This window comes from Gorilla gorilla, chromosome 23, assembly GCF_029281585.2.
Source record: "Gorilla gorilla gorilla isolate KB3781 chromosome 23, NHGRI_mGorGor1-v2.1_pri, whole genome shotgun sequence".
In the NCBI taxonomy this organism is placed as follows: domain Eukaryota; kingdom Metazoa; phylum Chordata; class Mammalia; order Primates; family Hominidae; genus Gorilla; species Gorilla gorilla.
In genome coordinates this window covers 35773059-35798493 of record NC_086018.1, presented here as the reverse complement: position 1 = coordinate 35798493, position 25435 = coordinate 35773059, and the positions used below count along the sequence as shown (strand labels likewise).

Here is a 25435-nt window from a genome sequence, read left to right as displayed (position 1 = left end):
GAAGGAGGCAGAAGAGTCAGAATCAGAGATGGTGTCCTGAGAAAGGCCTGCCCACTACTGCTGACGTTAGGACGGAAGGACCCATGAGCCCAGGAAAGCAGGCAGCTTCTGAAAGCCAGAAAAAAAGGCAAAAACCAGATTCTCCCTTAGAGCCTGCAGAAGGAATGCATACCTGCTGACTTGTTGATTTTAGTTCAGTAAAATCATTTTGGACTTCTGACCTCCAGCTCTGTAAGATAATAAATGTGTGTGTTTCAGCCACTGAGTTTGGGGTAACTGGTTAGAGCAGCAACAGGAAAAGAATCCACTGTTGTTGATGGAGATTTGAGTTGTTTCCACTTTCTTCTTTTTTTATAGAGATGGGGGTCTCACTGTGTTGCCCAGGCTGGTCTCAAACTCCTGGGCTCAAGTGATCCACCCACCTTGGCCTCCCAGAGTGCTGCGATTATAGGCGTGAGCTGCTGTGCCTGGCCATTTCCAGTTTCTTGCTTTGCAGACAATGTCGCTGTGACTTTCCTACTGCAAGTGCCCTGGTGCAAAGGGGAAGGAGCTAGAAGTATACACAGCTTCAGCATTACCAGGTAGTGCCACCTGCTTTCCAAACTGCACCTGCCCCGGGCTGCCATATGGACAATGGACTAGGGAAGGGCAGAAGAAGGCAGTGAAACCATTAGGGGCCATCTCAGTGATCCAAGTTCTGAATTAAAGTGGTGGCCGTGGGGGTGGAAGGAAGAGGCAAATATGAGACATATTGAGGAAAAGTCCTTGCTAAAGGGTTGGCTCTGGGGGGTGAGGGAAGAGATGGAAGAACTCCCAGGCATCTGGAACAGAAACAAAGATGGCGCATGGCCCGGCACGGTGGCTCACGCCTGTAATCCCAGCACTTTGGGAGGCCGAGGTGGGCAGATTACTTGAGATCAGGAGTTCGAGACCAGCCTGGTCAATATGATGAAACCCTGTCTCTACCAAAAACACAAAAATAAGCTGGGTGTGGTGGTGGGCGCCTGTAATCCCAGCTACCCTGGAAGCTGAGGCAGGAGAATCGTTTGAACCTGGGAGGCAGAGGTTACAGTGAGCTGAGATTGCACCACTGCACTCCAGCCCAGGCAACAGAGTGAGACTCTGTCCAAATAAATAAATAAAACCAACAACAACAAAAAGAAGAAAAAAAAAAAACGACGGGCACAGTGGCTCACGCCTGTAATCCCAGCACTTTGGGAGACCAAGGTAGACGATCACCTGAGGTCAGGAGTTCGAGACCAGCCCAGCAGACATGGTGAAACCCCATCTCTACTAAAAATATACAAAATAGGCCGGGCGCGGTGGCTCACGCCTGTAATCCCAGCACTTTGGGAGGCTAAGATGAGTGGATCACGAGGTCAGTAGATCGAGACCATCCTGGCTAACAAGGTGAAACCCTGTCTCTACTAAAAATACAAAACAATTAGCTGGGCATCGTAGCAGGTGGTTGTAGTCCCAGCTACTCAGGAGGCTGAGGCAGGAGAATGGCATGAACCCGGGAGGCGGAGCTTGCAATGAGCCGAGATTGTGCCACTGAACTCCAGACTGGGTGACAGAGCGAGACTCCGTTTCAAAATAAAATAAAATAATTTACAAAAATACAAAATTAGCCAGGTGTGATGGCACATGCACGCCTGTAGCCCCAGCTACTCGGGAAACTGAGGTAGGAGAATCACTTGAACCCGGGAGATGGAGGCTGCAATGAGCTGTGATCACGTTATTGCACTCCAGCCTGGGTGAGGCCCCGCAAGACTCTGCCTCATAACAAAGCAAAACAAAACAAAACAAAACAAAACAAAACAAAGATGGCTGGCCTTCTTTTGTCCTGACCTGGCCACTGGCTGTCCTGGTTCCCCCCTCCTCCTTGACAGCCTCACCCTGTGGAGGCTGACCTCTCACCTGCTTCTCCCAAGTTAGGAAAACCCATCCCATGTGGGTTAGAAGTCAAATGAACAGAAAGACAAACACACATTTCCAGACAAAGAAATAAAAATGCAGGTGACAGTTTAACAGTTAAACTTTAACTGATCTAACTGAACTAAACCTTAACTAATTTCCAAGTTTGTTTTTGTTTGTGTTTCTTTTTCTTTTTTTCTGAGATGGAGTCTCGCTGTCTCCCAGGCTGGAGTGCAGTGGCGCGATCTCGGCTCACTGCAAGCTCCGCCTCCTGGGTTCAAGCGATTCTCCTGCCTCAGCCTCCCGAGTAGCTGGGACTACAGGCGCCCGCCAGCACGCCCTGCTAATTTTTTGTATTTTTAGTAGAGACGGGGTTTCACCGTGTTAGCCAGGATGGTCTCGATCTCCTGACCTCCTGATCCACTCGCCTGGGCCTCCCAAAGTGCTGGGATTACAGGCGTGAGCCACCGCGCCCGGCCTGTTTGTGTTTCTTAAGGCAGGTCTTCTCTGTAGCCCAGGCTGGAGTGCAATTATGGCTATTGCAGCTTTGAACTCCAGGGCTCAATCGATCCTCTTACCTCAGCCTCCCAAATAGCTGGGACTACAGGCACGTGCCACCACACCAAAAATACTAATTTTGGTATTTTTTGTAGAGACAGTGTTTCACATGTTGCCCAGGTTTGTCTCAGACTCTTGGGCTCAAGCGATCCTCCCACCTTGGCCTCCCAAAGTGTTGGGATTACAGGTATGAGCCATTTCCAAGTTTTAAAGCAACAGAAGATACCACCATGGCACAGACTGAGGGTTTTGACCCCACAGACACAGTTTAGCCTCTTGCATGGACGGCGTCCTTTGGAAGGCCATGCGGCCCTCACATAGGAGAGGAGGCTGCATGTGCAGACCTGGAAAAATGTCTATGATATATTAATTGACAAAAGGAAGCTAAGAAAAATATGGGGGGACCTCATTTTTATAAAATAGGGATATTAGAGAACTACATACAGGTATGTAACAGTAGTTCCCATTTATTGAGCAGTTACTATCTGCCCACACTGTGCTAAGTGATCTATCTGTAGGTATTAACATTCGGTCTTTTGCTGTTGTTATCACTTCATTTGACAGGTGGGGAAGGAACTTACCTAAAGCAGTGCAATTCCATGCTCTTTTTTTGTTGTTGTTTTTTTTTGGAGACGGAGTTTCGCTCTTGTTGCCCAGGCTGGAGTACAATGGTGCAGTCTCAGCCCACTGCAACCTCCACTTCCCACGTTCAAGTGATCCTCCTGTCTCAGCCTCCCAAGTAGCTGGGATTACAGGCGCCCACGACCACGCCCAGCTAATTTTTGTATTTTTAGTAGAGACGGGGTTTCACCATATTGGCCAGGCTGGTCTCGAACTCCTCACCTCAGGTGATCCACCCGCCTCTGTCTCCCAAAGTGCTGAGATTACAAGTGTGAACCACCATGCCTGACCTTTTTTGGTTGTTGTTATTTGTTTGTGACACAGGGTGTCACTCTGTCACTAAGGCTGAAACACAAATCATGGCTCACTGCAACCTTGAACTCCTGGGCTCAAGTGATCCTCCTGCTTCAGCCTCCCGAGTAGCTGGGACCACAGGTGCGCATCACCACGTTCAGCTAATTTTTAAAATTTCTGTAGAGATGGGGCCTCACTATATTGCCCAGGCTGGTCTTGAACTCCTGGCCTCAAGTGGTCCTCCCAGCTTGGCCTCCCAAAGTTCTGGGATTACAGGCAACTCCATGCTCTTAATCAACTCTCAAAACTGCCTTTCTCTTAAACTGGCAGGAGGTGGGCAAATTTGTGGCCAGTCTGGGGACCGCCAGCAGAAATGAGATTGGGCCCCAGTTCCTCTCTCCTGATAGGATTAGCTGCTATCTGACCCATCAGGACAGTCCTCTCCAGCTGGCAGAGAGGACACTCATGCCTCAAAGGAAATAACTCACTCCATGGGAAGTAGATGTGGACAGGTGACCCAAGCTCAGTGCCAGAGGCCAGGCATTGGTGAGGGACACAGGTGCCATGTGTGGTTTGGGCTGAAAGTCCTGTTGGACCTGCCCACTCTGGCGTCATTTCCTTTTTCTTTCTTTTCTTTTTTTTTTTTTTTTTTGGGAGGCCAGAGTTTTACTGTTACTCAAATCAGTCTCCCTGAGCATTCAGGGATCGGAGTTTTTTGTTTGTTTGTTTGTTTGTTTCCCTTTTTTTTTTTTTTTAATTGATCATTCTTGGGTGTTTCTCGCAGAGGGGGATTTGGCAGGGTCATAGGACAATAGTGGAGGGAAGGTCAGCAGATAAACAAGTGAACAAAGGTCTCTGGTTTTCCTAGGCAGAGGACCCTGCGGCCTTCCGCAGTGTTTGTGTCCCTGGGTACTTGAGATTAGGGAGTGGTGATGACTCTTAACGAGCATGCTGCCTTCAAGCATCTGTTTAACAAAGCACATCTTGCACCGCCCTTAATCCATTCAGCCCTGAGTGGATACAGCACATGTTTCAGAGAGCACAGGGTTGGGCGTAAGGTCACAGATCAACAGGATCCCAAGGCAGAAGAATTTTTCTTAGTACAGAACAAAATGAAAAGTCTCCCATGTCTACCTCTTTCTACACAGACACGGCAACCATCCGATTTCTCAATCTTTTCCCCACCTTTCCCCCCTTTCCATTCCACAAAACCGCCATTGTTATCATGGCCCATTCTCAATGAGCTGTTGGGTACACCTCCCAGACGGGGTGGTGGCCGGGCAGAGGGGCTCCTCACTTCCCAGTAGGGGTGGCCGGGCAGAGGCGCCCCTCACCTCCCAGACGGGGCAGCTGGCCGGGCGGGGGGCTGACCCCCCCACCTCCCTCCCGGACGGGACGGCTCCTTTTTCTTTCTTTCCTCTTTTTTTTTTTTTTTTTTTTTTTTTGAGATAGAGTCTGGATCTGTCATCCAGGCTGGAGTGCAATGGCGCAATCTCGATCTCGGCTCACTGCAACCTCTGCCTCCCAGGTTCAAGCGATTCTCCTGCCTCAGCCTCCCAAGTAGCTGGGATTATAGGCATGCACCACCACACCTGGCTAATTTTTGTATTTTTAGTAGAGATGGGGTTTCACCATGTTGGTCAGGCTGGTCTTGAACTCCCGACCTCAGGTGATCCGCCCACGTCGGCCTCCCAAAGTGCTGGGATTACAGGTGTGAGCCACTGTGCCCGGCCTAAGTTTTGTATTTTTAGTAGAGATGGGGTTTCACCATATTGGCCAGGCTGGTCTTGAACTTCTGACCTCAAGTGATCCACCTGCCTCAGCCTCGCAAAGTGCTAAGATCAAAGGTGTGAGCCACCGCGCCTGGCTTGGCATCATTTTCCTTTCAGGGAGCTGAGCTCCTGGAGTGAACTGAGAGGACTGCGTCGGGGCCCACGCAGTGCACCACTAGGCCTTGCAGAGTAGGACTGGCCTTCTTTGGACAGACTGAGTCCTTGGGATTCCCAGACTATTCTGGAAGAGACCTCAAGAGGGAGATGCTGGGCTTCTTAACAACAAATGCATGAGGATGCAGGAGAGATTGGTTAAAAAAGCAACCGCAAGCACTGTGGCTAGGGTTGTTCTCCAAGCTGGTTAAGTGGCCCGTGAGTGCTTGTACATGTGTGGACACTCCATGTTCATAGTAATGATTTTCTCTGAGAAATGGATTTGGGTCACAGTGCACTGTTATTTTTTACTTTATACACTTCTTTTTGTTTGCTTTTTGTTTTTTTGTTTTTTTTTGAGACAGAGTCTTGCTCTGTCGCCCAGGCTGGAGTGCAGTGGCGCAATCTCGGCTCACTGCAAGCTCCGCCTCCCAGGTTCACGCCGTTCTCCTGCCTCAACCTCTCCGAGTAGCTGGGACTACAGGCGCCCACCACCACGCCCGGCTAATTTTTTGTATTTTTAGTAGAGACAGGGTTTCACCGTGGTCTCGATCTCCTGACCTCGTGATCCGCCCGCCTCGGCCTCCCAAAGTGCTGAGATTACGAGCGTGAGCCACCGCGCCCGGCCTAGTTTATACACTTCTATACTGTTTTAGTTTATAAACAATAAGCGTGTCTTTTTTTTTTTGAGACTGCGTCTCACTCTGTCGCCCAGGCTGGAGTGCAGTGGCACGATCTCGGCTCACTGCAACCTCCGCCTCCCAGTTCAAGTGATTCTCGTGCCTCAGCCTCCCAAGTAGCTGGGATTACAGGCACCCGCCACCACGCCCTGCTAATTTTTGTATTTTTAGTAGAGACGGGGTTTGACCATGTTGGCCAGGCTGGTCTTGAACTCCTGACCTCAGGTGATCTGCCAGCCTCGGCCTCCCAAAGTGCTGGGATTACAGGTGTGAGCCACTGCGCCTGGCCACGTGTATTACTTTTTTTTTTTTTTTTTTTTGAGACAGGGTCTCTCTTACTCCAGTTGCCCAGGCTGGAGTGCGGTGGCTTGGCTCACTGCAGCCTCTATCTCCCAGGCTCAGGAGATTCTCCCACCTTTGCCTGCCGAGTAGTTAGGACTTACAGGCACGTGCCACCACGCCTGGCTAATTTTTTGTATTTTTAGTAGAGACGGGGGTTTCACCTGCCATCATGCTTGGATAATTTTTGTATTTTTGTAGAGATGCGGTTTCACTGTGTTGGCCAGGCTGGTCTTGAATTCCTGACCTCAAGTGATCCACCTGCCTTGGCCTCCCAAAGTGCTGGGATTACAGGTGGGAGCCACCATGCCCGGCTGGGAAAATATTTTCTCCTCCATGAACCATACTCTCAATGCAGTAACTGGTGCTGTGACAAGCACCAGGGACAACAGGGACTGCTCTCTGGTGAGGGCCATGCCCAACTGGGGCCCAAACGCAGCTGGCATCAGTCCCTGCAGGTGTTCACATATGCTTTGGTGCTGGCTGGGGGTGGAGCACACAGCGCTGCTTGCAGCGAGGAGTGGGTTTCTTCAGAAACGTTTAGGGCCCTTCCCCCATAGACATTAAAGATGTTAAACATGCCTTAGGAGGCAATGTGGGCTGGTAGGAGAAGCACCCAAATCTGCTGTGTGACCTGAGGGCATTTGCTAATCCTCTCTGGGCCATGAGGGTGATCCTGTAAACTGAAGGTTTGGATGGACTTCTTCTATCTGCTAGAAGTCCCAAAGTCTAGCATAGTGGTAAGGCCCAAGTACTGGAGGTCCAGGTTGTATGGTTTCAAATCCCAGCCCTTCCAAGTCATAGGTATGAGGGTCTTGGCAAAAATAATAATGACCCTTCTGTGCCTCAGTTTCCTCCCCTGGGCATTATAGTAATTGGGGATAATAATGGCATTTGCCTGATAGAGTTTTCATGAGGACTAAATGGATATGTATGTTATAAATACATACGTGTGTACATACTCTGTATGTAGCAAATGATAGATATCATATGAGTTATATATCATTATATATCTCACTTAGAAGTTCCTGACACAGGCCGGGCATAGTGGCTCATGCTTGTAATCTTGGCACTTTGGGAGGCTGAGGGGGGGCGTATATCACCTGCGGTCAGGAGTTCGAGACCAGCCTGGCCAACATGGTGAAATCCCGTCTTTACTAAAAATAAAAAATCAGCCGGGCATGGTGGCATGTGCCTGTAATCCCAGGTACTCGGGAGGCTGAGGCAGGAGAATCACTTGAACCCGGGAGGCGGAGGTTGCAATGAGCCGAGATCGCGCTACTGCATTCCAGCCTGGCAGACAGATCTCCGTCTCAAAAAAAAAAAAAAAAAAAAATTGAATTCCTGACACAAAGTAAGTGCAGTTTAAGTATTAGCTGTTTTAGTATTAGCAGTTAAGTATTAGCTGTATCATCCTTGGTATTTCAGACACCTGGACAGAAATGACGTGTTTACCCAAAACAAGGCAGCAGAGGTTCATGACCACGTTAAGTGTCTTTGTTTTTGGCTAAGCTTTATATCCATTCAGTGTGGGAGCAATGGATTTTCTCCCACTGATCCAAAGCTTTGATTGGCAGTTCCACGTGACTTTACTTGAGTTTTTACTGTTCAAATTTTAAAAATTTATTTGTAATTAATTATTTTTTTGAAACGGAGTTTCACTCTTTTTTTTTTTTTTTTTTGAGACAGAGTTTCACTCTGTCGTCCAGGCTAGAGTGCAGTGGTGCGATCTCGGCTCCGTGCAAGCTCCACCTCCTGGGTTCACGCCATTCTCCTGCCTCAGTTTCCTGAGTAGCTGGGACTACAGGTGCCCGCCACCATGCCCAGCTAATTTTTTGTATTTTTAGTAGAGACGGGGTTTCACCCTGTTAGCCAGGATGGTCTCGATCTCCTGACCTCCTGATCCACCCGCCTCGGCCTCCCAAAGTGCTGGGATTACAGGCGTGAGCCACCACGCCCAGCCAAGTTTGACTCTTGTTGCCCAGGCTGGAGTGCAGTGGCACGATCTCGGCTCACTGCAACTTCCACCTCCTGGCTTCAAGTGATTCTCCTGACTCAGCCTCCCAAGTAGCTGGGATTATAGGCGCCCGCCACCACGCCCAGTTGATTTTTTGTGTGTGTTTTTAGTAGAGATGGGGTTTCACCCTGTTGGCCAGGCTGGTCTTGAACTCCTGACCTCAGGTGATCCACCCACCTTGGCCTCCCAAAGTGCTGGGATTACAGGTGTGAGCCACTGCGCCTGGCCTATTTTTAATTTATTAATAATATTTTTGAGACAGGGTCTCGCTCTATTGCCCAGGCTGGAATGCAGTGGTGCATGTAACCTTCACGTGCTCAGTGTAACCTTGAACTTCTGGCTCGAGCAATCCTCCTGTCTCAGCCACCCAAAGTATTGGGATTACAGGCAGCAGCCACTGTGTCCAGTCTTAACCTTGTTTGTTTGTTCCTTTGTTTGTTTGTTTGTTTTGAAACAAGGTCTCTCTGTGTTGCCCAGGCTGGAGTGCAGTGGCAAAATCACGACTCACTGCAGCTTCAACTTCCCAGGCTCAAACAGTCCTCCCACCTCAGCCTCCCCAGTATGTGGAACCACAGGCATGCCACCATACCCAGCTAATTTTTTTTTTTTTTTTTTTGTGGAGACGGGGTCTCACTATATTGCCTAGGCTTCAGCTCTACTTTTTTTTTTTTTTTTTTTTTGAGACAGTCTTGCTCTGTCACCCAGGCTGGAGTGCAGTGGCGTGATCTCGGCTCACCGCAACCTCTGCTCCCGACTTAACGCCATTCTCCTCCCTCAGCCTCCCAAGTAGCTGGGACTACAGGCACCCGCCATCACGCCGGGCTAATTTTTTTTGTATTTTTAGTAGAGACGGGGTTTCACCATGATAGCCAGGATGGTCTCGATCTCCTGACCTCGGAGCCCTAAGTTTTTAAAATGTAGGAATCTCTTCTTAATGTAGTTTGTTTGAGAGACCAAAAGCTCTTTTTTTTTTTTTTTTTTTTTTTTTGAGATGGCGTTTTGCTCTTGTTGCCCAGGCTGGAGTGCAATGGCACAATCTCGGCTCACTGCAACCTCTGCTTCCCGGGTTCAAGCGATTCTCCTGCCTCAGCCTCCCGAGTAGCTGGGACTACAGGCGCCCGCCACCACTCCCGGCTAATTTTTTGTATTTTTAGTAGAGATGGGGTTTCACTATGTTGGCCAGAGTGGTCTCAAACTCCTGACCTCAGGTGATCCGCCCGCCTCAGCCTCCCAAAGTGCTGGGATTACAGGTGTAAGCCACCACACCCGGCAGGCCAAAAACTTTTTTTCTTTTTTTGAGACAGGGTCTCACTGTGTCTCCGAGGCTGGAGTGCAGTGGTGCAGTCATAGCTCGCCACAGCCTCAACCTCCCCTGATTCAGGTGATCCTCCCACCTCAGCCTCCCGAGTAGCTGGGACTACAAGCCACCATGCCTGGCTAATTTTTGTAATTTTTTTTTGTAGAGACTGGGTTTTGCCATGTTGCCCAGGCTGGTCTCAAACTCCTGGGCTCAAGCGACCCACCCACCTCAGCATCCCAAAGTGCTGGGATTACAGGTGTGAGCCACTATACCTGAGTTCAAGTGATTCTCCTGCCTCAGCTTCCCGAGTAGCTGGGATTACACGTGCCCACCACCACGCACGGCTAATTTTTTGTATTTTTAGTAGAGGTGGGGTTTCACCATGTTGGCCAGGCTGGTCTCAAACTCCTGACCTTGTCATTCGCCCACCTTGGCCTCCCAAAGTGCTGGGATTACAGGCGTGAGCCACCGCGCCTGGCCTCACCTCAGCCTTTCTAGTAGCTGAGACCACAGCTACACCACTGCACCCATCTAATTAAAAACAAACAAACAAACAAACAAACAACAAACATTTTCTACAAATGAGATCTCACGGTGTTGCCCAGGCCGGTCTTGAACTCCTGGCCTCAAGCAATCCTCCCACCTTGGACTCCCAAAGTGCTGGGATTATAGGCATGAGCCACAGAGCCGGCCTGTAACAAGACTGAAGGGAGGCCCATCTCATGCATGAGCATGAAAGCCCAATCGTCATGCTTATGAACGACAAAAGGATCATACAGCGAACATTTACTGGACATTGCCCTTAGTGCTCCACAGGTACTGTCTCATATAACACTCACCATGTCCCTGTCATTTTCCACATGTAAGAGGTGAGCGAACTCAGGCCCAGAGAGGTTGAGAGACATAAGTGGGTCACACAGGTAACCGGCAGGCTGTCTGCTGTGCACGTGGGGGGCATATACAGGCATGCACATGGGCTGTGTATGTGAGCAGTAGTGTATAGAATGGGGCAGCTGTGAGCACAGGTGTTCATGAGTGCATATATGGCTCTGTTTACATGCTGTGGACGTGGGTGTGCCCAGCATGAGTTTTTTACAGTCTTGGCAGGCTCTGCTTCCCCAGCCTGGAGCACCCTCTCCTTTGGTTCCCCGATTACACCTATTTATCTTTGAAGCCTCGGTGCAGGCGTCACCTGTCCTGTGCAGCCTTCCCTGGCTCCTCTGGCCAAGTTAGTTGCACCGGGTCAGTTGCGTCAGCTCTCCCTGGTGTTGCCGTCTCTCCCCTTGCCCTTGCACGGTGAGCGCAAGGACAGGGTGTGTCCCTTCATGTCTGTGTCACTCAGGTGCCTGGAACAGGCTTGACCAGGATATTAACAGGAATAACAGCTGCTACTCAGACTCAGTGGGCCTGGCCACGCTCAGGGCCTCACTTAATCCCATTTCTTCATCTCATCTCAGGTGAGGAAGTGAATTTCCAGGGAAGATCATTGATTGAAGCAGGTGTGTGGCAGAGCCGGACAGTGAGCCCTGAGTTTGGTGCCAGCCCTGCCACTCCCCTACCATGCTCCGTTCAGGACTATTTTAGTATTTTTTAAAACTTTATTTTGGAATAGCTATCACATGCACATGGGAAATAGTGCAGAACATATGAAAGCATTTAACGCTGAAATGTGTCCCACCACCCCTGTCCCCTGGCCTTCTGGCTCCCTCCCCGAGGAGGCAACCACTGTTCCCAGGGTCTTGTGTGTCCAGGGCCCCTTCACACTGGGTTCCCTCACCCTGGGGGTGTGTGTGCACAAATGTATGTGTGCAAATCCTTCTGGAGAGGTTTAAGCATGAATAAACACAGATGCAAATCTGCACAGGACACAGTTTCCTTTTTTTTTTTTTTTGATACAGAGTTTTGCTCTTGTCACCCAGGCTGGAGTTCAATGGCACGATCTAGGCTCACTGCAACCTCTGCTTCCCGGGTTCAAGCGATTTTCGTGCCTCAGCCTCCCAAGTAGCTGGGATTACAGGCATTACTTGCCACCACGCCTGGCTAATTCTTGTATTTTTAGTAGAGACGGGGTTTCACCATGTTGGCCAGGCTCGTCTCAAACTCCTGACATCAGGTGATCCCCCGTCTCGGCCTCCCAAAGTACTGGGATTACAAGTGTGAGCCACCGCGCCTGGCCCACTTCCTTCTAATGCTGGAATGAATGTTCCTGTCAACTTTCAGACACACTTGGCCAGTGCAGCCAGCTGTCCTGCTCTTGAGTGAGGACACAGCCATGTGGGAGCAGCTGGAATGTGGCTCTGGAGATGCCACAGTTGAGGTCACAGCTAGTAGAGGACACAGACTTTCAGCAACTGAATGAGTGAAGAGGGGAGAGACTGCGTGAGATTGGAGTTGGGTTGTGGGGACACCCTGGGGTGGGGGCCAGGGACACCTATAAACCTGTCTTCCTCAGGAGACGGTGAGAAACTGCTGGAGTCCAAAGGGTCAGGGCCAGCCAGGCCCCTGTGAAGTTCTCCCTGTAGCGCCTCCCACCCCCACATCAGTGCATCCATGTCACACTGCTGGTGGGGCAAGTCCACCATCTGTCACCTTTCAGACACATTTGGCCAGTGCAGTCAGCTGCCCCACCTGAGAGAGGACACAGCCACATGGGAGCAGCTGGGATGTGGCTCTGGAAATGCCACAGTCAAGGTCCCAGGGCCAGTGGATGGCCAAGCCAGGTGACCGACTTGAAGAAGCAGGCTCCTCCCACTCCACCGGCCTGGTTGAGTCTTGGCCTTGAGAAGCCACAAGGGAGCTCATAGCGGGGGAGACCAACTGGGGCCAGGATGGCCAGAGCTAGGGAGGGGCTGGCCTGGGAGTTCGGGGCAGGGAGCAGCCCATGCAAGAGCTCAGGGGCTCTGGAAAGAAAGTGCGGTTGGCAGTCCCCGGGACGCAGGCGATGAAGGTGGAGCTGCGGGGTGGTGACAGGGCAAGGGCCAGCCAATCACACAGGCACCCCGAAACACCTCCTGCCCTTTGCAGGGGGATCTAGCCTTTCTGGGCCCTTTGGGAATAAGCTGTTGCCCTGCTTTACTAGGAAACTGAGGCAGCAGTGTGGAAGTGGCTCCACATTGAGGCCTCCTCATGTGGCCTCCACATGAGGCCCATTCAAGGTCAGCCTCACCAAGGTACACCCAGACCTCCCCCAATGCCTACCTCAAGCAGGGGAAACCAAGGCACCCGGTCCCCAGGCAGCCTCCAATGAGAAGACCTGGGTCAGCTCAGGAGGCCACCTGGGCTGTGAGACCAACTGACCTGGCCGTCACCTCATTGTGCTGCTGAGTCCCGGGCCCCTACCAGGGACAACTGTGCTACCTCCCTCATCAGGCTGTTCTGGGAATTAAAGGAGCTTGTGAGTGAAAATGTTTGTTCCAGGGTCCAGCCCACAGTAAGTGCTCAGCAAAAAAAAAAAAGGCTTTGTGACTTTTAGGGAGGCAGCCTAGGTAGGGAGGGGATTTGGGCTCTAGAGTCAGACCTGCTCGGATGTGAGTCACTAAATTATTGCCCTTGGGTAAGTCATGTCCTTCTCTGAGCCTCAGTTTCCTCCTATAACAAGGGGAGAGCAATAAGTACTTCAAGGCATTGTTGTGAGCATTAAAAGGTTTGCTGTTCATAACGTTTGCTCGTGGCGGAAGCTCCATCAAAGTCAAGTCCCCTCGTAAAGTACTGTGTGACGCTGGGATGACAGGGGTGACTCACAGTTAAATCCTGGCCCTTTCGTGTACCGGAAACCTCCATTAGCCTCCAGCCCTTCAGGACGGCTGCCGGGCTTCCCAGTGGGTTTATGGGGATATCTGGTCCCTTGCCATTTGGTGTGGAGCTGAGGCTGTGGCTATTTCCTGCCTTGAGGGTGACTGACTCAGTGGTCATTCACTTCCAGTCAGTCAGTCCGTCAATCAACAAACACTCATCCCTCGGAGACAGACACCAGTGCTCTGTACTGGGCAATGGGGACACAGAAGTGATTCAGAGCTGGTCCCTGGCCTCAGGGGGCTCACAGTCTGGGGGAGCCATAAGGAAAAAACATGTCAAGTTCCAAGTACTGTGGGATCCAGAGCAGGCTTCCATCCCCATCTAGAGGATCTGGGAGGGCTTCCTGGAGGTGGCAGATGATGACTGATCTGAGTCCTGAGTCTTAGGGGGTCTGCCGGGGAGGGGCTGGGAGTGGAAAGTGCATGCAGGGGGACGGCAGTGAGGATGGAAGAGTGCGCTACTGCTCCGTGCAGTGGAAGCCTGGAGCCTAGCGGATCCAAAGGGGTAGAGAAAGGAGACCACGGCAGACAGAGGGGCTTGCGTGCCAGAACCCCATCCCAAGGGAACAGGGAGTCAGGGCAGAGATTCACAGAGGGGAGCAACATGGCCGCTCCCAGTTTTAGAAATCCCCCGCTGTGGGTGCGTGGATTGGACAGGAGGGAAAACTCGTCTGGGAATGAGGGAGGAGGCAAGCAGGGCAGGGGCATGGGACCCAGGAACAGCAGCGGCCAAGAGAGGGAAGGGGAACCAGCCAGGGCTTGGTGGGGGTAGGGAAGTCGGACAGGACCCAGTGGCCAGGTCAAACCCTCCTGGACTGCCAGGTGCCCCTGACCTGCTGGGGGTCTGGGTGGTGCTGGGGCAAGATGTTGAGAGCTCTTTCCTAGCGCAATTCTGCCAGCGGATCTACTGTGGAACCACCAGAGGGCCTGGCTCTGTGCCTGGCAGCACATCCTCCCCAACCCCAACAGAAAGGAAGCTCTGAAAAGTGACCTGTGGGCACCTGCCAACCTAGGAGGGACGGGTCGGGATTCTCACAGGCCATGGAACTGGGGCTTGGCCAACTGGAGCCGGATCTCCTGGGGACCTTGAGGGCAGCACCATCCAACTAATACTAAAGCAGCTCCAGACCAGGCGCCGTGGCTCACGCCTGTAATCTCAGCACTTTGGGAGGCCAAGGCAGGCGGATCACAAGGTCAGGAGGTTGAGACCATCCTGGCCAACATGGAGAAACCCCGTCTCTACCAAAAATACAAAAATTAGCCGGGCATGGTGGTGCGTGCCTGTAGTCCCAGCTACTCAGGAGGCTGAGGCAAGAGAATTGCTTGAACCCAGGAGGCAGAGGTTGCAGTGAGCCGAGATTGTGCCACTGCACTCCTGTGTGGCGACAGAGTGAAACGCCGTCTCAAAAAAAATTAAAATAAAATAAAAATAAAGCAGCTCTAGGCTGGGCGCGGTGGCTCACGCCTGTAATCCCAGCACTTTGGGAGGCCGAGGCGGGCGGATCACGAGGTCAGGAGATCGAGACCATCCTGGCTAACACGATGAAACACCGTCTCTACTAAAAAACACAAAAAATTAAAAATTAGCCGGGCGTGGTGGCGGGCGCCTGTAGTCCCAGCTACTCGGGAGGCTGAGGCAGGAGAACGGCGTGAACCTGGGAGGCGGAGCTTGCAGTGAGCAGAGACTGCGCCACTGAACTCCAGCCTGGGTGACAGAGCAAGACTCTGTCTCAAAATAAATAAATAAATAAATAAATAAATAAATAAATAAATAAAGCAAGCAGCTCTAATTCCTCCCTAATCCCGGCCCTGGGCCACATTTTTGACATGCCCCCCCCTCACTTTTTTTTTTTTTTTAGACAGAGTCTCGCTGTGCTGCCCAGACTAGAGTGCAGTGGCACGATCTCAGCTCACTGCAACCTCCGCCTCCTGGGTTCAAGGGATTCTCCCGCCTCAGCCTCCTGAGTTGCTGGGATCACAGGCGTGAGCCACCACACCTGGCTAAGTTTTGTGTTTTTAGTAGAGACGGGGTTTCACCACGTTGGCCAGGCTGGTCTCGAACTCCTGGCCTCAGGTGGTCCACCTGCATCTGCCTCCCAAAGTGCTGGGATTACAGGCGTGAACCACCGCGTCTCGCCACATGCACCTTTTCATCCAACCCTCACAACATGCAAACAGCAGCACATCACAGTAGTCTCAACAGCTCACATGTACCTTGTTAACTCAGTCCCAGGCACCCTCTCAGCACTTCATACACATGAGCGCATTTCTCATCTTCGTAATACTTCTGGGAGGGAGGCACTACTATCCCTGCTTTACAGATGAGGAAACGGAGGCACACAGAGGTCATGTAACTTGCCCGGGTTGCAGAGCTGAGAGCAGGGGGATGGACGGAGGGCCAACTGACACCAGAGCCTGGGCGCTTCCCACTCCATCACTCTGAAACATTCGCTCGCTTGGGCTGCTGGGAACCTCTCAGTTGCTTTACGGGCTTCTGCCCTTCCTCAGGGTTTCATCCTCTGTTCTTCTCTCCCACTGCACCAAACCCTAGGTCAACTTAGGGCCTTCCATAGCCCCCATGTGCTGAGGATGACCAAGATCGCTGTCCTGAGCCAGGGCACTGCTCACATAAAATTCCCCAATAGCTTCCCACTGGGTTAAGCACAAAGCTAGAGCTTGGACACATGATCCCCACTGTCCTTGCAAAATCAGATTCCAGCTCCAGCCTGTCCCCGCAGGCTCATCTCGGATCCCTCTACACACACCAAGCTGCAGCCATTTCAGAGCCTTTGAACTCTGCTGAGCTTCTGACGCTCACTGGACCTGGCACTCTCTCCCCCTCTCAGCCTAGCTCAATCCTGCTTGGTTCCAGCATCTCCTCTTCCAAGAAGCCTCCCCTGACCTCCCAGGCTGGGCCTGCTACACCCTCTGTGCTGTGGCTTCTTGTAATTAATCACCTGATTCCAATTTCACCTCCCTCCTGAAGGGAGAATGCTTGGTTCCATGTTGCATCCCCGGGGCCTACTCCAGAGGCTGACTCACGAGGCAGAATACACTGAACAGGAACGGGCTGCAGGGAGGACAGGGCCTTGATGGCAGCCTTAAGACTGAGGCTGACCAGGTCTTAGGAGTTCATGGAAAAGGTCTGGGCCGGAGACAGATGTGGATGGTTAGCACAGACAGTAACAAAAGCCAAGGATGAGAGATCAAGTTTTCACAAGAGGCCGGGCATGGTGGCTCACGCCTGTAATCCCAGCACTTTGGGAGGCCGAGGCAGGGGGATCACTTGAGGTCAGGAGTTCGAGACCAGCCTGGCCATCATGGTAAAACCCTGTCTCTACTAAAAATACAACAATTAGCCAGGTGTGGTGGCGGCTGCCTGTAGTCCCAGCTACCCAGGAGGCTGAGGCAGGAGAATCCCTTGAACCTGGGTGGTGGATGTTGCAGTGAGCCGATTGTGCCATTGCATTCCAGACTGGGCGACAGAGTGAGACTCCGTCTCTAAGTAAGTACGTAAATAAATAAGTCTTCATGAGAGAACAGATGATTGCTGAGGATAGTCTCCAGGGAAGCACATCAGAGGGCTGGGAAGAAAATGAGAATTCCACATAGGGGACTAAAGAGGAGGTGGGGCGTAGCTGAAGCAGAAACAGAGGAGAAAGATGGCTGCCAGTGAACCACACCTCCGGCGCTCAGGCCCTGCTGCCGCCTCTCCCATTGGACCTGGGCTGGCTCTGCGACTAATTTTTGACTAAAGTGATGGAAGGGATGCTGCAGCACCTCCAAGCCAAATTCATAAGAAGCTCGTAGGTTCCACTTGGGGCTGTTGAGGCTCCCTTTACTTTTTATTGTTTTTATTTTTTTAGAGATGGGTCTCACTCTGTTGCCCAGGCTGGAGTGAGGTGGCAGCAATCACAGTTCACTGCAACCTCCAACTCGTGGGCTCAAGCAATCATCCTGCCTCAGCCTCCCAAGTAGCTGGGACTCCAGGCACATGCACCACCATGCCTGGCTTTTGTTTTGAGAAGGAGTCTCACTCTGTTGCCTAGGCTGGAGTGCAGTGGCGCAATCTCAGCTGACTGCAACCTCCGCCTCCCAGGTTCAAGCGATTTCCCTGCCTCAGCCTCCTGAGTAGCTGGGATTACAGGTGCATGCCACCACGCCTGGTTAATTTTGTATTTTTAGTAGAGATGGGGTTTCTCCATGTTGGTCAGGCTGATCTCGAACTCCTGATCTCAGGTGATCCGCCTGCCTCGGCCTCCCAAAGTGCTGGGATTACAGGTGTGAGCCATCTCACCCAGGCTGCTTGGCAATTTTTGTTTTGTTTTGTTTTAAATTTCTTGTAGATACGAGGTTTTGCTGTGTTGCCCAGGCTAGTCTCGAACTAACTCTTGGCCTCAAGTGATCCTCCTGCCTTGGGCTCCTGAAGTGCTGGATATACAGTCGTGAGCCACTGTACCTGGCCAGAACTCCTCTTCTGGGGCAAGTCAACCACCATGTAGGAAGTCAGACTATAGATTGTGCCAAGTCCACTATGCTGTAAGAAGCCCAAGTTAGCCCCGTGAAGTGGCCATGTGGAGAAAGATGTCCAGGCCGGGCACAGTGGCTCACGCCTGTAATCCCAACACTTTGGGAGGCCAAGGTGGGTGGATTACTTGAGGTCAGGAGTTTGAGACCAGCCTGGCTAACATGGTGAAACCCCATTTCTACTAAAAACATAAATAATTAGCTGGGCGTGGTGGCGGGCACCTGTAATCCCAGTGGTATTCTAGGCCATTACATATATGGTCATTGGCAACACAGCAATAGATAACTGAAACAGTTGGAAATTTAACACCTACACAGTCCTCTGGGGTAGACGTTATTGTTCCCATTTATCAGAAGAGGAAGTAAAGCCCAGAGAGAGATGTGACTCAGTAAGGCTCACCTAGCCAGCTGCAGGCAGCAGGTAGGGTTTGACCTGGCAGGTTCATCTGAAACCAGTTTGTTTTCTTTCGAGAGCACATGCCTGGCTGCCTGAAGCAGTTGACCAGAGCTTGCAGCCAAACCACGTGGTTTTGGTCAAATTCCCTGCGGCCGCGATGACAGGGCCATTTCCCAGGTGGCTCATCTGGGAGCCTGCTGGAACCCTGGCTTATTCTTTTGTAAAGCAGGCTTCTTCCCACCCCCTGCACCATTGAGACGTGATTCACACATAGTAAAAATGAACAAATCGTAAGTCAAGGCGTGGCAATTTTTTTTTTTTTTTTTAAACAAAGTCTCGCTGTGTCATCCAGGCTGGAGTGCAATGGCGCGATCTCGGCTCACTACAACCTCCACCTCCCGGGTTCAAGCGATTTTCCTGCCTCAGCCTCCGGAGTAGCTGGGATTACAGGCATGCGCCAACAAGCCCGGCTAATTATTTGTATTTTTAGTAGAGATGGGGTTTCGCCATGTTGGCCAGGCTGGTCTCGGAACTCCTGAGCTCAGGTCATCCACCTGCCTTGGCCTCCCAAAGTGCTGGGATTATGCCTGGCCGGCATGGTGAATTTTTACATCTGTATGTACCCAGGTGACCACAACCCAGACCATGATATAGAATATTTCTGGGATCAGAATGTTCCCTTTTGCCCACTGCTGGTCAATGCCCTCAGCTCAGAGGTACCCGCTCTTCTGACCACTATCACCGTGTTTTGTCTGTTCTTGAACCTCACCTAAATAAAATCGTACAGCCTTACACTCTTCTGTGGCTATTTTTGCTCAACATTGTGTCTGAAAGATTCACCAACATTTTTGTGTGTAGCAGTTTTTTTTAAATTGCTGTATTCTAACGTATGAATCGACCACAATTTATTCATTCTACTACTGACACACAGCTGTATTGTTTATTTGCTGATGTGAGTATTACGGTACTCATCCTTTTGTGCATGTAAGGACTCATTTCTCCTGGATGTGTAAGCAAGAGTGGAAATGCTAGGCCATAGGGTAGATGCGTATTTAACTTGATGAGAAGCTGGCCAGTTTCCTGCTGTAGGTGCAACAAAGCACATTTGCACCAGCAGCGCCTGGGAGCTGCTCTTCTCCGTATCCCCACCGGCACTTGGTACTGGCAGACCTTCTCCTCTGAGCTATTCTAATAGTGGGGCAGTGCGATTTCATGGTTTTTAATGAGAGGTGGAGCACCTTTCAGAGGTTGGCCTGGTTTTTGTAGCTGCCCTAGGCAGCCCTGAGGAGGGATGGGAGGGGGGTTGGTGAAGGTGATGTTCCTGCAACCCAGGTGTGAGACGGGGGAGCCCTGAGTTAGGTTGAGGCTAGAAGGGAGGCAGAGGATGGGATGGAGAGCTGTCCTGGGGGGACGGTGGGATGGTGAGGATGGACGGCAGAGCTGCCAGTGGCAGGCATCCCATCTCCCAGCGGCTAGGAACACTCCTGATCTCCTAAGGCAAGCAGTGCCGAGACAGGGCAGCACAAGGCCGGAGGACTTGATGGCACGGGGTCCTGGCTCTTTCTTCTTTGCCATTTTTAGCTATTGATGAGGGAAGATGGCGACAGGGCCAGGAGAGAGGTGTCCTCTCCTTGCGCCACCCTCCCCCTTTTTTTCTGAGATGGAGTTTCGCCCTTGTCACACAGGCTGGAGTGCAGTGGCGCGATCTTGGCTCACTGCAACTTCTGCCTCCTGGGTTCAAGTGATTCTCCTGCCTCAGCCTCCTGAGTAGCTGGGATTACAGGTGCTTGGCACCACGTCTGGCTAATTTTTTGTATTTTTAGTAGAGACAGGGTTTCACCATGTTGGCCAGGCTGGTCTCGAACTCCTGACCTCAGGTGATCCCCCTGCCTTGGCCTCCCAAAGTGCTAGGATAATAGGCAAGAGCCACCGCGCCCGGCTTCTTGTGCCTCTTTTTAAGACCAAGGACACCCTTCCCAGATGACCTCCTCCACCCCACTCCCAAGACTTCCCCTCGCATTTCACTGGCTTGCGTGAACTGCAAGGCTTGTCCATTCCTCAACCAATCCCTGGCAAGGGAATGGGAAACAATCTCTTCCCACTCCACGAGGTCACTCTCCTGTGGCTCTTTGCCTGAACACACCAGGGACGTTTGCTCCTGCTGGTGCCTCCGCGTGGGAAGGCCCTTCCTGATTCTTCCATCTGGAAGAGTCATCTTTCAAAGCTGCCTCCAAAGGCAGTCTTCTACCTGCAGGCTGGGTCAGGGTCTCCTCTGGGTTCTCACAGCCTTCCAGGACTCCTACTGGATGTGGCCTGTTTCTGTGGCTCAGAAATGGGACCTCTTCCCAGCCCCATGCAACCATAATCAGCACAGCCAGCCATGGTGAGGACTCCCAGCCCGCTGGACCTGCGTCTGGGGCAGCCACAACCCTGCCCTCACCCCTGCCCAGGGCTGGGCATGACCTCTGGGAAAAGCCTCAGGAGAGGACTGGGACTGAAAGAAAAACACCCATTTGATGGAGAAGCAAACTGAGGCTCAGTGAGGGGTGTGACTTGCCCAAGGTCATGGTCAGGGCCAGTCTTAGCCCCAGGCCTCTCTCTCAGGCCTGGGCCCTGGGCCCTACTCCAGGGCTGCTCAGACTTTGAAGGTCACGTGAATCACTGGGGCACCCTGTTAAAATGCAGACGCTGGTTCAGTAGGTTGGGGTGGGGCTGGACTTGCTATTTCTCACATGCTTCCGCTGCCACTAGCCTGCAAGCCACACTGGGGGCGTCACAGTCTGTACTAAGGGAGACCTTGGATTTTCAGCCCCACCCTCAGAAGCCTAGAGGCCGCTGCTTCAGGAAGGGTGGGGTGTGGGTAGGGTGTGAGTGGGGAAGCCACTTCAAGAAACCCCAATCTCCATTCCTGTTCTGCCAGCCATCTAGGACACCAGAGCTGCTGGAACGTTTTATTAAGTTAAGAGGTTCAGGGAGCAGGAGAGAAACACCTTTTGGGTGGCTCTGGCGGTTCTGCACCCAGCACAGCCTCGAAGGAGGCTGTGGGGCCATGGAGGCCAGCTGCTAGCTCCCTCTGTCCTGAGCCCCATGGTACGGGTCCAAATGGGGCAGGAAGTGTTAGTAGGAGGTAGGGTAGGAAGAGGGTGGCAGGCTCCCGCCTCTCCCCTGCAGAGACACCCCGCCATGGCTGCTGCCTGGGCCTCCGCCAGACCCCTGGGCCAGGGCCACCAGCTCAGAAGCCCAAGCGGAGGGTGGCTGGAGACAGAGGGGGACCAGGGTTGGAGGCACACAGCCACCAGGAATTGCTTTTTTTTTTTTTTTAAAGTATAAAGTGTTTTGGAAAAAAAGGAAAAAAATCTATATAAAAATCTCTTCACATATAAAATCCTGAAGAAGGTGCAAGGTAAGACCCAGTGCGAGGGGCGCGCTCAGATATGCAGTGTGTGTGTGTGTCCGTGTGTACATGTGTGCACGTGTCTGTATGTGTATGTGTGTGTGTGTGTGTGTGTGTGTGTGTGTGTGTGTGGTGGGTGCAAGTGCACGTGTGGCCCACAGAGGGTGGGGAGAAAGCTTGGCTTTTTACTTCCATCCAGGAGGGAAGGAGGGCGGCTGGTCCTCCAGCCTGGAGGGTCTGCAGCTGGGCGGGACCTGAAAGACAAGGTGCGGCAGGGCTGAGGCCTGGGCTGAGGGGCTGCGAGGCCACCCCAAGGCCAAGCAAGGGTGCTGAGTGGGTCCTTCCACCACCTCTCAGCCCCTAAGGTACAGCCAGATCTGCTCTTCCTGGCTCCTTCCCAAGTAGCTCAGCCATAGGGTGGCCTCTCCTGCGTGCCTTAGGAAGTCCATGAGGACTTATCAGAAAGAGGATGCTCCAGGTAGATGTGGCGTTGAAAAAGCAAAAATAAGAACACTTTGGCCGGGTGCAGCGGCTCACACCTGTAATCTCAGAATTTTGGGAGGCTGAGGCAGGTGTATTGCTTGAGCCCAGGAGTTCGAGACCAGCCTGGGAAATCACGGCGAAACCCCACCTATACAAAAAGTGCAAAAATTATCGGGGCATGGTGGTGAGGGCCTGTGGTCCCAGCTACTCAGAAGGCTGAGGTGGGAGGATCCCTTGAGCCTAGGAGGTTGAGGCTGCAGTGAGCCGTGATTGCACCACTGCACTCCACCCTGGGTGTCAGAGTAAGACCTTGTCTCAAAGCAACCAAAACCAACCAACCAACCAACCAACCAACCAACCAACCAACCAACCAACCAACCAACCACTTTGAGCCCTGCTAAGTCAAGAAGGAGTGTTAAGACTAACTGGGACAGAAGCCCGGCCTCAGCATGCGATGTGTGTGTGTGAAGCTCAGTGGAGATTCACTGTGGGGGTCAGGGATGTGCACGCTGCATTTGCCTCCAGCCCCAAGAAGGGGGGTGCACTGAGCAGGCTGTGGCTCTGTACTGTGCCGCCCAGCTCTGGAGGAACAGGCTTACGCTGATGAAGCAGCCTGTGGCCCGGGTCTGATGGGATCTCTGCAACAACCCCGTGTTGCTGGTTTCATTGTCCTTTTTACAGAACGGGAATTGGAGGCCAGAAGAAGGAAGTGGCCTGGCTGGGGTGGTCCAGGGAGTCCCGGGTGTGGGAGAGCCTCAGCCCCTGCCCACCCTGCAGGGCACACGCCTCGGCATCCACCTCTACTCAGCCAGGCTGTTGCGCATCGACTCCTTCTCCTGGAGGGCGGCCATGGCAAGGCGCAGGTGCTCCTTCAGCTGCTCGATCTCCCGCTCAGACCGTGTCTTGATGTGGCTCAGCTCCACATAGACGTCCTGGTACTTTCCCGAGGTGAAGCGCTTGTCCTGGGGGGCAGGAGGCAGGTATGAGGACATGAAGTCTCTCCCTCCAGCCCTGCCCACCGGGCACATGGGCAGCACCAGTAGCCAGACCTCCCCGCAGACGCCTCGCTTCATCCCTCCAGGTGGCTCCCCAAGACGGCCGTGGGTCCTGGGCTTACCCCTCCCACCTCCCTGGTACCACCCAGGGACACAGGTGTCATTGTCATCCTCATCCTGTTTCGGGGGAGAAGATTTTGACCAAGACCACAGGGCAGTGAGCGGCTGGGATGAGAACCAGGTCAGCCTGGCTGGGTGCTCAGGCCCTTCCTGTGAGTTCACGCCACCTGTTCTTCAAGTGTGGTAAACACGGTCTGGCTCACGTGCACTTACAGAGCCACCAACATGTCCACTTCCTGCCCCAAACTGACAGAGCGCACCAGGCAGTGACATAGCAGCCAAGGGTGGGCCAGGCGGGCTGCAGACTCAGACCTGCGCTGAACCCCGACCCACCCAACTCCTAGCAACGTGGTTATTCTCACTGGAGTGCAAGCTCCCCACAGCAGAGATTTGGGGCTATTTTGTTCACATCTGTCTTCCCAGCACCTAGCACAGTGCCCGGGATATAGCAGGTGCTCAATAATCATCAATAAATTAAATAATGCTAAATAAACAGAAGCCAAGTACGGCCTTGGGGAAGTCACTTCCCCTTTCTTAGTCTCAGTTTCCCTGTCAGTGAATGGGGATGATGACACCTACATGGGAGAAGCACAGGAGAGCCTGAGGAAGGATGAAGCAAGTGGAGGGCTTGGCACAGAGCAGGTGCTCACAGGATGGCATCCAGATGGCTCCAGAGTCCCCGACGGCCCCCAGCCCAGCGGCAGGACCTACCTTCTGCATCATCTGGAGCTCATCCCGGAGGCACTGCACCTCCTTCTTCAGGTACTGGAGTTCGTTCTCTTTTACGCGAAGCAGCACCTGGGGATATAGGTGCTGGACTGACCCAGGGCCAGAAGCCAGAGCTACCCTGGCCCACAGTGCCCTGCAGCCCGGGTTCTCTCTGCCTCAGGCCCCTAGAATGCAGCCCCTATCTGCACAAAAACCCTCTACATCCTGGAGGCAGACTCCTCCAGGAAGCCCTCTCCGATTCCCCTGCTTTGCCTTCCCTTACTCTCACCCCTGTCCAGCCCGTGTGAGTGGATATCTCACAGTCAAGTCTGCTGCAGCCCTCATGCAGCACCGGGCTCTCACCTCGGGAGTGAGATGGATGAAAAGAAGCCCTACATAAACCTGAGCAGGCTGAACCACTCCACAAGGCACCTCATTAACCCCTCCCCAACCCTGAGGGCTAGGTGCTGCTGACTTGACCAAGGAGGAAACAAGTTCAGCCAGGACTGGGGAGGCTTAAAAGCTCAGACTGGAGCCAGACTGCCTGGTTCAAATCCCAGTCCAGCTATAAAAGCTTTGGTAAGGTACTTGACCTTCCTGTGCCTCAGTTTCCTCATCTGTAAATGGGGACAGTCATAGTAGCTAATGTATGGAGCTGTCAGGAAGATTAGATGAGTTAACAGACAAAAAGGGCTTCCAGAATTTCTAGGTAGAGAGTGAGCTTCACCTAAGTGTTTGTTGAAGAAATAAAATATTGGGGCCGGGAGCGGTGGCTCACACCTGTAATCCCAGCACTTTGGGAGGCAGAGGCGGGCAGATCACGAGGTCAGGAGATTGGGACCATCCTGGCTAACATGGTGAAACCCCGTCTCTACTAAAAATAAAAAAAATTAGCCAGGCGTGGTGGCGGGTGCCTGTAGTCCCAGCTACTCGGGAGGCTGAGGCAGGAGAATGGCATGAACCCAGGAGGCAGAGCTTGCAGTGAGCCGAGATGGTGCCACTGCACTCCAGCCTGGGCGACAGAGTGACTCCGTCTCAAAAAAAAAAGAGAAATAAAATATCGGCTGGGCACAGTGGCTCACGCCTGTAATCCCAACACTTTGGGAGGCCGAGGTGGGCAGATAACCTGAGGTCGGGAGGTCGAGACGAGCCTGACCAACATGGAAAAACCCTGTCTCTACTAAAAATACAAAATTATCCAGGCGAGGTGGCACATGCCTGCAATCCTAGCTACTTGGGAGGCTGAGGCAGGATAATCGCTTTTTTTATATATATATATATATTTTTTGAGACGGAGTCTTGCTCTGTCACCCAGGCTGGAGTGCAGTGGCACGATCTTGGCTCACTGCACTCTCCGCCTCCCAGG

General features: G+C 52.4%; 1 protein-coding gene and 1 non-coding gene across 6 annotated transcripts in view; both read right to left on the bottom strand.

The window, feature by feature from the left end:
• Nucleotides 1-10315: 10315 nt before the first annotated feature.
• LOC115932022 (small nucleolar RNA U13) lies at nt 10316-10423 on the bottom strand. Its single transcript, XR_004068409.1, has one exon. It is a non-coding gene; the product is annotated as a small nucleolar RNA U13 (small nucleolar RNA).
• Nucleotides 10424-21306: 10883 nt separating this feature from the next.
• Nucleotides 21307-25435, bottom strand: part of TRIOBP (TRIO and F-actin binding protein) — a 77131-nt gene continuing 73002 nt past the window's right edge. For all 5 annotated transcript variants that reach the window (XM_004063440.5, XM_055374593.2, XM_055374594.2 and 2 more), the window contains 3 exons: nt 24073-24159; nt 23045-23208; nt 21307-22017 (listed from right to left, as the gene is read on the bottom strand). In XM_004063440.5, the coding sequence (XP_004063488.4) occupies nt 23047-23208; nt 24073-24159 (249 nt within the window). In that variant the 3' untranslated portion in view covers nt 21307-22017; nt 23045-23046. The remainder of the gene's footprint in view (nt 22018-23044; nt 23209-24072; nt 24160-25435) is intronic.